General features: G+C 36.6%; 1 protein-coding gene across 26 annotated transcripts in view; it reads left to right on the plus strand.

Annotated features, from left to right (window-relative positions):
• The window catches only part of GPHN (gephyrin), a 596,340-nt gene that overhangs the window by 438,667 nt on the left and 144,573 nt on the right, over positions 1-13,100 (plus strand). For 21 of the 26 annotated variants that reach the window (XM_050953500.1, XM_050953497.1, XM_050953498.1 and 18 more), the window contains one exon: positions 5,343-5,399. The exons of 4 other annotated variants lie outside the window; for them this stretch is intronic. In XM_050953500.1, coding sequence (XP_050809457.1) covers positions 5,343-5,399 — 57 coding nt within the window. Of the gene's footprint in view, positions 1-5,342; positions 5,400-7,478; positions 7,551-13,100 lie in introns of all 26 variants that reach the window. One more of the 26 variants, XM_050953502.1, reaches the window with a different exon arrangement.

A 13,100-nucleotide genomic window follows, 5' to 3' on the forward strand; every position in this document is an offset into this window, starting at 1 on the left:
TTTAGAAGTTACTAAAATATATTAGTTATTCTTTTTTTCCCCAAGAAGACCTAGAATAGTGTTGGACTCATTTACTAGTAAAGCCTGAGGCCACATGCAGAGGGATAAGAAAAATATTACCAATTTTTAAAATAGTTTAAAGCAGTTTAAAAACATAGATGGCATGAAGAAGAAAATACATGATGGTGTGATACAGTGCTTTATTGGCACTTAGTTGGGTTAATTTACAAAACTTGTAAATTGTAAACCACTTGTAATACAGCAATTCCAAACTCATGACAATAAAACCTTTATGCCAGGCCACACTATCATGGGTATATGTGTATATGTTTGTTATGGGAATTTTCAATCCCCTTTACTTGAAAACCCTTACCATTTATTTAGGAAGCACCACCTAATGGGTGTTTATGTGGTCTATATCTTGTTTAAATAAAAGCTTTTTCAGGAACAAGTTTGCTTTTATTATGGGTGAATGGAAAAGTTAGAGCAATTAATGAAATATTTTTAGCTTTTAATTAAAAAAGGAATGGATTTGCCATAATATACTAATATACTAAAAAATACTTACTGGTATGAGGTATTGTTTTTCAAAGAGAATTGTGAGTACAAACCATATTCTCAGTGTCTGTGCATTTCAGTTCCTCTACCAGTATTTGCTGTTGTTTCTCAGTCAAGCAAGGATGCGGGAGATGAGAGCTTATTTGAATATTTTTCCTTATATTGTCTAGATGTTGGCAATCAGAATCCCTCAAGATGAATGTATTAACAGGCATTATGCATTTACTCTGCTAACTAAAATGACTTCTTGCCAGTTTCAAAAGCCTGACAGTTTCTTCCATGTTTCTGACCCATTATTAGTGCTCATTCCTTAGCTCAGTTTTTATTTGTCCTGTACCTATACTGTGGAACTTTGACAAGTACTTTCTGAGCAGCTTATCCAAAGCCTATGGAAGTCAAGTATTACAGTATCACCTTTCTCTCATGTGCCCTAAACCAGCTCCGTTGATGTGCAGTATACACCTGCTTCTTGATTGCCATGCTCTTATTCTCTAAGACTGCCTGCACTGGCCATAAAAAATGGCTAAAATCTTTATGCATTCACTATTGCAAAGAGCTTTCTTTGAGTACTTTGTCTGTATCTAACAGGATGTCTGAACTGTTTGTGAATTAGCCAGCGTTTTGTAAGAGGCCTTGGAACAGGGCACTGGTTTGGGGATGCATGTGCATATCCCAGTGCACATGTTACAGGTCTGGGCCCTTTAAACCTGAGAGCTGTAGTCACAGACATATGTTTAGAAGTAAGTGTATGATGTACCGTTAACCAGGACTGGTCTATATTACCAAGTTAGGTCTACCTAAATCAACTTACTGTGACATTTTGGAAATCATACACTGGATTCTGTCACCGCCTGCCTGTAACCTTGTGATGACTTAGTGCTGTACATCTTTGGTTCAGATCCCTGATATCAATAACCTGCCCACGAGCACAAGGTCTCACTCTAGCTTTCACCAGCCCATTCCTTGCAGGGTAATATCAACAGTTCTTCCAGTTCCAAGTCTCCCTAAATCTACTTCCTGAGATCTTAACTACCAGACACTTGGACTTTTCTCCTTTGGTTCATCGCCCTGACAGTATGAAACCACCCCACTAGTTATCAGCTGCCTTTGACACACACACTCCATATTGTAGCATGGCAGAGGCCTGCTTGGAGTAAAAATAAACAAAAGGTTTATTTAATAGAAAAACACAGATTCAAAGATTAAATAGTAAGGGAGAGCAAACATATACAAGTTGCATAGAAAAGAAACATATAGAGGCAAGCCCAGGCTTTACACTTTTATATTGGATAAAATCTCTTTTTTCGTACAAGCTATCTATTGCCGTATTACAGTGTACCCTTTATAGAGGGGATCCAGTGTTTCACAGACAGCGTCCCACCTAGAGGCTGGCCTCAGTTTCTGGATGGATTTCACTTTAAACCCCTTCCATTTTAAAGGGCTTTGCAGTTTTTTTCTTCAGTCACTTTACTTCCTTAGTAAGTAACTTACTGGGTCTAAGTTCTCGCAATAGCATCGTCTATGATTGAGCTAGGACACCACCCGGTTTTTCATTAGTGATGGAAATGGAGCAAAAAATGAATGAGAGTGGGAGTAAATGTCACAAAGTCAACAGCAAAAACTGAACTTTTAACCCAAGCTGGACAGAGGATTTTCTTTTTAATATGCCACCTCGTTTAAATACAAAATCTTTTTGTTTAATATGCCAAACCACTGTATCTGTCTGTGAGGTCATCAACATGAGACGCCACTTTGAATCAAAGCACAGTAACTTCAACACAGCCTATCCTCCTGACGGTGTTGCAAGATGTGACAAAATTGAAAATCTGAAGTCTTCGAATCACACTTCAAATGTCATTCTCACAACATCAGCAACTGTACAGGAAAAAGCAACAGCTGCTTCTCTTTGGATAATATGGGTACTAACTAAAAAGAAAAGGCCTTTCCTGGATGCCAAGCTTCTGAAGAAGTGCACATTGGACATGCTGGAGGAGCTTTTTTCTGGAGATAAAAACAAAGATGATATTGTGAACCACGTAAAACAAAGTCCCCTGTCTGATTCAGTGCGAAAATTGGAGGTAATTTACAAGGATTGTCTGTCAGCACTGCTTTCCAATCTTAAAAATGCCAAATGTCTCTTGCAGTGGATGAATCAAGTGATTTAAGTGACATTGCCAAGGTACAGGACCGGCTCCAGGCACCAGCTTAAAGAAGCAGTTGCTTCGGGCGGCCAATACCACGGGGTGGCATTCCGGTCGCTATTGGGGTGACACGTCCGGGTCTTCAGCAGCAATTCAGCGGCGGGTCCCTCACTCCCTCTCAGAACGAAGGACCTGCCACCAAATTGCTGCAGAAGAGTGGAGCGGCACGATCACTCTGCCGCAGCTTCTTCCCCCCCCCGCCCCTTGGGGCTGCAGAAAACCTGGAGCCGGCCCTGCCAAGGTATCACTGTTTGTTAGATTTTATAATGGTGAAATTTTCAAGGAAGAATTTAGAAACCTACCTATTAGAAACCTACACCACTGGAGTGATCATTTTTGCAAAGGAAAAAGGCTTTTTTTTGAAAAAAATGGTTTAGATCTGCAGAACGTAAACTTGCTTGTTACAGACAGAAGTCCCTCCATCACATGGAAAGAGAAGGGCATTGCTTCATGTTGGCAGTGATACACCCTTCATTAAATACACTTCACTGCATCATTCACTAGGACACTGTGTGGTAAATTGTCTGGGGACTTGGAAAAATCAGTGGGTATTGTGATGAGATTAGTAAACAACATACACTCAACTTCTAGCTTGCAACATTGTCTTTTTTTAAAGCTTTCTTTCAAGACCTTTCAGCCAAATACAGTGACATGTTGCAGCACAATGATGTTCACTGGTTAATTAGGGTATGTATGTTAGAAAGGTTTTGTGCACTTCAAAGAGAAATAATAGAATTTCTTTCAAACCACAAAACCAACAATATTCATGATGTCCCCTGTATGTCACAGGTAGCTTTTCTCTGCGATATTACTGGTCACTTGAATCCCCTCAACAAGTAGCTCCAAGGCAGTGCAAGCAGTGTAGGGAATTTGTTTGAAAAAATGTGTGCCTTTCAGAAGAATCTTGAAATCTTTCAGACAGACTTAACAGAATAAATGTTGACTTTCCCACATTCTGTGTTGTTGCTACAGATAAAACCTTGAGGACAATGATGCAAGAATTCCAAAACAATCTCATCAAAAATTTTAAAATGCAATTTAAGAATATTAAAATTCCAAAGGATTTTCTTTTTATTTATTTGTAATCTGTTTGTTATCTATGCTGATGGACCTTGCCCTACTGATTCAGTTTATGAAGGTGCCTTTCAATTAGAAATTGCAAGACTCCAGAGTTCAGATTTCTTGAAGGCAAAATTCAGAGAAATGGGACTAGGTCAATTTAAGAATTCTTCCATCATCCTATTGTTGTTTACACTGGAGTTAAGTCAAATTAACTACATCTCTCGGGTAGATTTTTCACACCTCTAAGAGATGTAGCTATGCCAGTGTAACTTTTCAATGTAGACCAGCCCCCATGTTTACACATCATCAGCACTCCTGCCATTGTGCCTGAGCCCTGGAAACGTCACCTCAAACACAGAGCAGGGAATTGCGTTTCCATGGCTTATTAAGTCTTTGGCTTCTCTTCTGAGATTATTAAAAGGGATGCCAGCTAATGCAATTTGTGATGTGTCTTAGTCCAGTTTGTAATGGATACAACAATCTATTTTACATGGAACAGCCATCAAGTGGCAACAACTGCCAACCCAGGCTAGATTCAGACCAGCCACTAAGAGGTGAAAAACTCTGTACCCGCTGTGCTATCCAACTCTCTCTCCTCTTTCCTCTCGCCTCTCCTCAGATGATTTAGCTTAGTTTTAATTTCAGTTCAGAAGAAAGAGTTCTTTAGTTGAGTGAACAGTTCTGGATGAAACTTTTACTGTAAATGGATTTTTTCAGGTCATAGTTTATCTGGCATTTGAAAATTGTGTTTACATATTAATAGCAATGTGAAAGATTGAAGCAGCAGATTTGTTTCTTCCATCCTCTACGTAATCTAGAAAAGGATTGATATAATTAAGGGAAGAGAACAAGGCAGGAGGATGTGTAGGGAATGGAGTTAAAATATATGTACTACAGTAAATCTAATGTTGGTCTGGCATTAAAATTTTCTGATTGGGCAGCACAATTGTTTAATTGGGAATCTTAATGGCAGCGGCTAAAACCTCTACTTCTGAGTCATGGGCAGCTGTATTTTATTCTGTCAGATATCAGCAATGATACTTGTCAGGACTGATAGTTCCATTTACAGCACGTCTGTGTTTCTGATCATATGGTTGACACCTTCTAACTTCAGTTTATACCACAAAGTTAAAACATTAACTGGAGTGAAATATACAGGTTTTTTTTCCATCAGTGTGTTAGGACCTTACTTTCTCTATGAACCAAATCCAGACAATCACAAAATACAAAGTGATATTTATCCTTGAAGAAGAAGAAGAAGAAGATAGTGAATTCAGCATGCAAAGTTTTGGTGCAAAATTGGTAATATAAAGAAAAAAAATTTCAACAGAAACAAGTTTAAGATGACTTGTTAAAGCATCACTTATTCCAGAAACTAGAGTCTCTGTCCTTGTCCTCTAGAGATGTCTCAGAGAGTCAAATTAATGTCTTGCATGTACTGCTAATTGATTGTGTGGAAATTTTTTTAAGTTCACTTTTTCTTTATTCTTCTGTCTTTTTACCCATCTTCCCCCATTGTAGCAAATTAGACGGCCGGATGAAAGCAAAGGAGTTGCTAGTAGAGTTGGATCCCTCAAAGTAAATATGTTTCTAACATTTATTTTGCAACTTTTCTTCTATAGCCTTCACTTTTTCTTTTGGAGGGGAGGGGAGGGAGGGAAGGGACTTTTCCATTTCTCACCATCTCATTGTTTTTATTTCTGTATTTTTATCACTGTGGGTTCACATTTTGTTTGTTTCTGTGCTACACATAGAAGAACCAGCTGAAAGCAAGCTGCCAAGTAGTTAGCTTTGAATGTCACCTCAACTAGGAGATAACAACCTCTTTAAGGTGCCTATAATTTGGAGTCATGATTACACGGCTTCTCTGATTGATGTCATTCAGTGTGTGTTGAGTGCCTCATATGTATGAAAAAGACTTACTCGTTTTCGGAGTATAGTTTCCCCCTTTAAAGAGTAAATAAATTGTTGTTTTGGTGCTCTCACTGTTTGAAATTAATTCCAGAAAAGACCACTGTTATGAGAATTGATTAATTTATTTAGTATTTATATGCTTGAAAATCAGAAAGGTGTGTGTGTGAGAGAGAGAGATCCATCCGTCTGTGCCTAATACGAATGGAGCCACCATTTAGCTAACAATATTAGGCCATTTCTCTGCCTTCTTTGTACATATAAAGAGCATCTAAATCAGTGCCCACTCTTATACAATGTGTCACATTAAAATTTCTTTAATTGTACATTCTTGCTAATGCTATTGTATTTAAAAGACATATCTAAATAATCCAAATATACCAAAATGCTGAAGGCACATAATATAGGCTACCCTGTTAAGATTCAGCCCCAACAATAGCTTTTTTTACATCATTTTAATATTTCACTTTTTTCACTTTATTTCCTTTTCAGTACTTTATGAAGCGCTGTTTTTTTTTCCTTCTGCACTCTACTCGCCTCTCCAGCCTTTTTGGTTTTTGCTTTTTATTTTATTTTTATATGTCTGCGTGTTGCCTTTGTTCCAGGGCAAGCCATCCTCTCTGTTCTCTAACACTGCTATACAGCTGCTCATTGTGAAAATGTTATTTCACTGAGCATAAAGAGGGGGAAGGAAAGGGTTAATTATGCATCTATTTCTGGTAATGACACCATTTAAATTGATTTCAGTGTAGAAAAAGAAACCAGTTTCTATTTGTTAATGCCAGTGATACCTAGAGGCATCTGTAGCATTCCTCATTGTCAATCTCTTGAGGTTTTAGTGTTTCTTCTTTAGTTTTGGGAGGAAGTTACAGTTACAGTGCAAGTGAGGAAAACACTACATTAATGATGCACTGTTGTTTCAGCTGTAGACAATGCAACACAGTATGAATTCACAGAAGGGAAAAAATGAGAGCAACACAGTTTCTACTGTGTTGTGGGACTTGTATATGTATATAACTACCTCTGATTTCTGCTTTTGAGTGGAACCCTGCATTATAACTGTATATGCTTAATGCATATACTTATGTGTAACATGTATGTATGTATGTATAATTTGAGTAAAAGAAAGCCTTTTAGGGTTGGGACTCAATTTTTTTAAATGAGTGTTGCTCAAATGTCAATTTAAACAAAAAACATGGGACTCAATTTTCAAATGTAAACACCTAACTTACAGTTCCCAGTTCTGTATCTGACTGCTCAAATTGGAACTTAGCTACCTAAAATGTTAATTTAGGCACAAGAGTCTAATATGAACATCTGAATATAGAATTGGACACTTTACCGGAGATCCCCAAGTTTGAAAATTCACCCCAAAGAAGTTTTCTGTGATTAGACAATTTTCAACAGATTATCTTGCCAAAAATAAAACATGTAAACAATCTTGCTGATAGCAAATATCTTTAGAATGATGTGTCCATGTACTTGTGTTTATCTTTCCCATACTGAAAAAAGAGCATTGTTAATCAAGAAAAATAGCTGGTTTCCAACTTCAGAGTTTACTGAGCATGTATATTTCTGTTGTGCAAAGAACTTTGACATATTGAAATGTTTTGCCAAAGGCAGTGAGAAATGTGTTATGCTATGATCTTATTTAAAAAAAATATATAAAAAGAAAGAAAGAAAAAAGAAAAAAGTGAAAAGAGAACAGGTTGCTTTTTCAATTCATTTTCTGATGTTTACATGTAGCTCCATCGAAAGCTGGAGGAGCTCAGAGATCACCTAGAAGGCAATGTCAAAGGATGCTCTCTCCGAGTAAATGTACGATTTCACTCGGTGATTTATTTATTTTTAAATTTCCGCTGGTTGGTAACACCAAATCTAATTGGTTTTGTCTTCTCATCTCCATCTTTTTCCTTTCTCTCTCTTTCTCCCTATGTGTTTCTTTCTTTTCTAGCTGGGGTTTCATTGTAATGTATGAGAGAATTCTAACATACCTATTGGGTTTGTTTAAAAGAAAACCCTAGTGCCTTTTTAATTAATTTTGACCATATTCTGGTGGTTTTAATGGCAGTAAATGATTAAACAACTACAAAAACTCCCTTTCCAAAATCAAATTTGTATTTGTAGGTCATTCCTGAACATTATAGATAAATTAAATCCAGTAAGTATCCCCTGTTTGAAGGGCAGCCATATATCTAATAAAAGCTGTAATTGAACTGAAAACTGCGGGCTAGTTTAAGGTAATCCAGACGCATTGGCTTAGATATAGTTCTGTCCTTGAGATTCTTGGGCCCTCATTTGATCTAAAGAAAAAAAATAGAAATTTTAATGCTGAATGCACAGCTAATCAAATTTCACAGTTTCTTTTGAGTTAGTAGAATCCTTTTAATAAACAAATGTTCAGCACCTTCTGAGATTTTTATCATATTTGTATTCTAATTTAAAAAAATTCATTTAGAATGCAAAAAATCATATGAAGTAAAGATTAATGTCCAGCATATAATTCATGACACCTCTATAAGAGTGTTCAGTGTTCATAGAGCCAAAGAAATCTACCACAAAGTATCCAGTAGAGCATTACAGACAGTACCTCATTCCTAAAAAAGAAGTCGCCTTGACATTTTCAGACCTGACTCTTGACTTTATGATAGAATTTGAAGGGCAAATTGCATCATGCAATATTGTATGAAAATAAGGAAAGAATATGAGCATAGCAAATTATGTCTTTGTTTATGCAAAAAGACCAGTTGCATGAGTCTTCTTTGCAAAACATCATATGTAGATCCTTGTCCTGGTTTGTCTCCCTCATACACTGAGGCAGCTGGCTTTACAGTTATCACCATTTTGATTCAAAATCCAGTATGGTGCTGTGAAAGAGAAGGGAGAGCTTCAGACTGATCATTTTACCTATTACTTCTGGTATATCTGAACATTTCAATTTTCAGCTAAATATCAGACATAAAGATAATCCCTGCTCATTGTCAAGACCCTGAGAAAGTGAGATGCAAGGATATTGAGCTGCTGATTGGCAGCAGCTTTCTGTAAAATCGGTTTGATGAGCACTTTGCATCTCATGTCATTTCACTGGCATACATTTCTAAGCAGCCGGTCTAATTGTGCACATGCAATTTTTTTTTAATTTGGTGAAACGTTGAACTTCTTAGGTCTTATAAGGGCAGAGGATGGTTCTTTTATTTTAGGATTCTCAATCCCAAATCCACAGTATTAATGGGTGAACATATAGCTAGCAAAAAGTGCATATTGAAAATGAATACTACCAAAAGTTGTACTTCACTATACATCCGCCCACAAAATGCCATACAAGGACAAGTGCAAAGTGAAAATATGTGTCTGCAGTAACCTTAGATATCTCAAGAATTGATTGAGTAGACAACTCAAGATTGGGAGACTGATTAATATTAAGTTGCCCTCTTCTTCCATGCCATATTTACCTGTCACATCATGACCTGTACCATTTGAAGGGCAATTATTTTAGATGAGTAGGTAGGGCAGAGTCTGATCCCAGATATGTACTGTAGATGCCACAGATGCCCCTAAATTTCTTCTGATGACTGAGATCATTGGCAAGAAAGATATTAAATAGGCAAAATCTGCAGCCAGTTTCCCCACCTTAATTATATACGCTGATGAGTGTCATAATAATGGATGCTTTGCATGAGGCAACTTTCTGAGGGAGAAGAGACCAGTGTCAGTGCTTAGACCATATAGTGGCATAAACCTTCAGTAAATGCTTGCATCTGAAAAGAAAATTGTGAGGGAATAGTTTATAAGTGCACTTTCAAATTAATTTTCATATTTTCCACCCCGTTTCTGGAAAGGGATTTAAATAAAAGTTCCTCACATGACTATGATGGAGCAAACATATTGACTGGTATGGGAGAGGGAATAGGTAGTAGCGGTTAGCATTAATTTCTCACTAAGAAGCCTTGCTGTTGCACAGTTCTGTACTCTATTAAGGTGGAACCTTTGATTAATAATGATTGTCAAATACGTGTCTTTCACATTGATAGATCCATTGGAAATCTGTAGTAAACTTTGCCAGACTTTGTGGAATTTTTTCCTCCAAATTCTGCTGAAATTGTTGGGAAATCTGCCAGATATTTTTAAAGCATATGAACTCAAAACATATATGCAAATACTAGCAAATTAAACACATTTGTATATTTATTGGTTAGTTTTAATTTAAAAATGACATTTTATATAATCAGACATATCTATTCTTTAAAAAAAAAAAAGTTATCCTGAATTGAGATCTTTCTTTTCCCCCTTGAGATCATCAATCTGATATCTTCCCATTTCTCTTCATCTGGAGATATTCCAGTTACCTTTAGATCTTCTCTCTTCTCTTTAAATAAAATTAAATATTTCATAGAATAAGTTAGTCATTTCCAACTTTGAAATTTTCAGCCTTATTTTTGTTCTTTCAGATGAATCCAGCTACACTGGATAAAAGCACATTGGCCGCTCAAATGATCAACAGTGAAATAGTTAACAGCAGTGTTATTTTAAAACTCATGATTAATTTTCAGAATTGATGGCCTGAGGTGGCTCAGACAATTCATGCAGACTCAGAAAGAGCACTGCATCAATTTGTATTTAGGTTTTCTTTGTAACACAGGCTAGAATTTTATTTTAATTTGTTTAAATTCCTCAGAAAAATACTTATAACATTTAAATTCTGTAAGGAGATACTGAATCTGAAAATATATGGAAATTCTGCATACACAATTTCCTGAAACAATGTGTCCATCAGCCTCTGTGTGCAGGTTAGACAAACATGGATTTCATATCAAAGATTCCCTTTTTTTGGATCAAAGTAGGAGTTGCCCAAATTGCATCATGGAGGCCAAATATCGCCCATGGATGTTCTATAATGAAGCCTGGACTGCTGTCAAAATCTTTCCTATAGAATGGTAGCCCATGAGGGCTTGGGGCCCAAGATGCAGTGTTTCATCTTGATCTGAGTAAACTGCCGCCTTTTATTATGATGAAGGATTATATTTATGGGTCATTCAGTCCCTTTTGACTGTGTCTTATTAATAAAGACTAGAGCAGATGCAATGTGTATATTATGCATCAGGCTCATGGCAAGTTACTAATGCAGCCATTGAGTCATGTCTTTAGCTGCTGTAAATGGGCACAGCTTAGTTAAAGTCTCAAACTATGCCAGTTTTCAGCAACTGAAGATTTAGCCCCTTATTTGAGTGTCTGTGATATAACCAAGCTCAATTCTTAGTACACCCTGGGTAGCTTCACCTCAAGTAATGTGCAGGGGCTGTTTGGTGTCATGTGAAATGAAGAGAGTTTCTCCCTTTAACCAGAAAGAGATGCATAAAGGTCCATCATTCAAATTTACAGATGACACCAAATTAGGAGAGGATTGGAAGCCCTATTGATTTTAAAGAGACATTACTGAATGATCAAGAGAGTTTAAAGAAAAATGGAGAAATGGGTTGAAATATTATTTAGATAATGCAGAGTAATGCCCTAAGGGAATACTAGTACAAGTTATAAGTTCAAAATGGGATGTGGTTAGTCAGAGAGCAGTGATGCAGAAAGGATCCAGAAGTTTATCTGTGTGCAGCAAGTTACATATGAGCTCACAGCCTGATCCTGTTCCCAAAAAAAGCAGAAGTTATACTGGAATGTGTATATGGAGGATCATGTGAGAACAGGGAGATAATAGTTTTTTTTTCCATAAAGCCATGGTAAGGCCACACTTGGAGCACTATGTACAATTTAGAGCTCATCGTATGAAAATGACACAGGTAAATTAAAGGAAATCTAAACATGGTTGAATAAAATGATGAAAAATTTGTGCATAAAATGAGATTAAGGGAAGTTAACATATACATTTTAGAACAGGGAATATTACTGGCTGCCTGTAAATATTTTAAAAGTTATGACAGAAGAATAAGGAATGCTTTAATATGATTAAATGTCAGGAGGAATAAGAGCCTGAAGCTAAGGCATAAATTTAAATTATATATTGATGAAAAAATATCTGAGTGAGGAGAATTAAGCCACAGGATAATTTGACAAGGGAGGCCACCTCACAAGAGATGTTTAAGAAGAGACTAAATAAAGCACACACTGGTTTAGTATAGAGATAAGAGGGGAATTTCTATGGCCTGTGTTATACAGGAAGTCAGACTAGATGATCACAATGGTCCCTTCTGGCCTTGGACTCTATGCAACTGTAACTCCTGCAGTAGTATGGGGAATAGAGTAGGTAGGATGACCCAGGAGATCTTTTCCAGCCCTGATGAGTAAACTTCGAAAACCCCTCATTCTTCTATTCCTGTTTATTTAATTTCTGATGTTTGAAAAGCTGCTCATATGAAGTTACTTTTTAATACTGCGTTCTCTGGATCTTCACTTACTAAGCTGAAGCTAATGGATCTTCTTTCTTCCTACCCTCCAAAACCAAAATATGGAAACTATGACTGGAAAATATATATTGAAATCTTGACTGTGACTCATCAAAAGCTATATGAATAACCAAATACCATGTTTTATAATTAAATGAAAAGACACTCAACCTCTCTTTGAAAACTTTGAAAAATAATCCTTTTAGAAACAATCTTGCTTTGTATCCTGTTTTACTTGTTTCTTGACTAATTATTTTGCAAAAAGAGGATGTAGGAAAAGAATGTTTTGCATCTTCAGGGTTCATCTTCTGCTGTTCGTATTCGTCTGAAGTCATTATTTTCTTTTTTTGACATAATCATTTTCCAAAACAATCTGCTGCTCCATGTTGTCATAAAGAATTATTACATCAGGTGGAGGTAATAAGTGTCAGGCAGACATGCACACTTAAAATATTCCTTAACCATACGGATTTCTTTAGTAATAGAATGTAGTAAGAGCAAGGTAAATACATGATATGCAGAATGCTAGCAAAATTGGTTTGGACAGAATTTTTAAATATTTCTAGTGATTCCTGAGCAGCTCTGTAAAATTCTGTAGGCATAAGGGAACGTGGCTAAGCATGAAGGGTGGGATTTTTCTGGAATTGGGGATATTTTATCGTTTTGATGAAGAAAAAAGTAAATGGAATCATGAGATCTACATGCCTAATATTGAAGAAAGACAACATGTTACTTACACATTGGCGTTGTATTCCCAGTTCACTCCATCAAGCTACCTAAGTCAGCAAGTGCTCCATGAGAACAAGTAGCATACACAGAAGCTCTCATCTTTAATGTATCTGGTCTGATTTTTAACAGGTGCGAAACACTTACTGATTCTACAGAAATCAATTGACGTTTTGGATGCTCTGCTCTTCTGAAAATCAGGGCACTCATTTATCCAGGTTTTCATAAAGGTCAAAACAGGATATTTTTA

Source organism: Gopherus flavomarginatus, chromosome 5 (genome assembly GCF_025201925.1).
Source record: "Gopherus flavomarginatus isolate rGopFla2 chromosome 5, rGopFla2.mat.asm, whole genome shotgun sequence".
Classification (NCBI taxonomy): domain Eukaryota; kingdom Metazoa; phylum Chordata; order Testudines; family Testudinidae; genus Gopherus; species Gopherus flavomarginatus.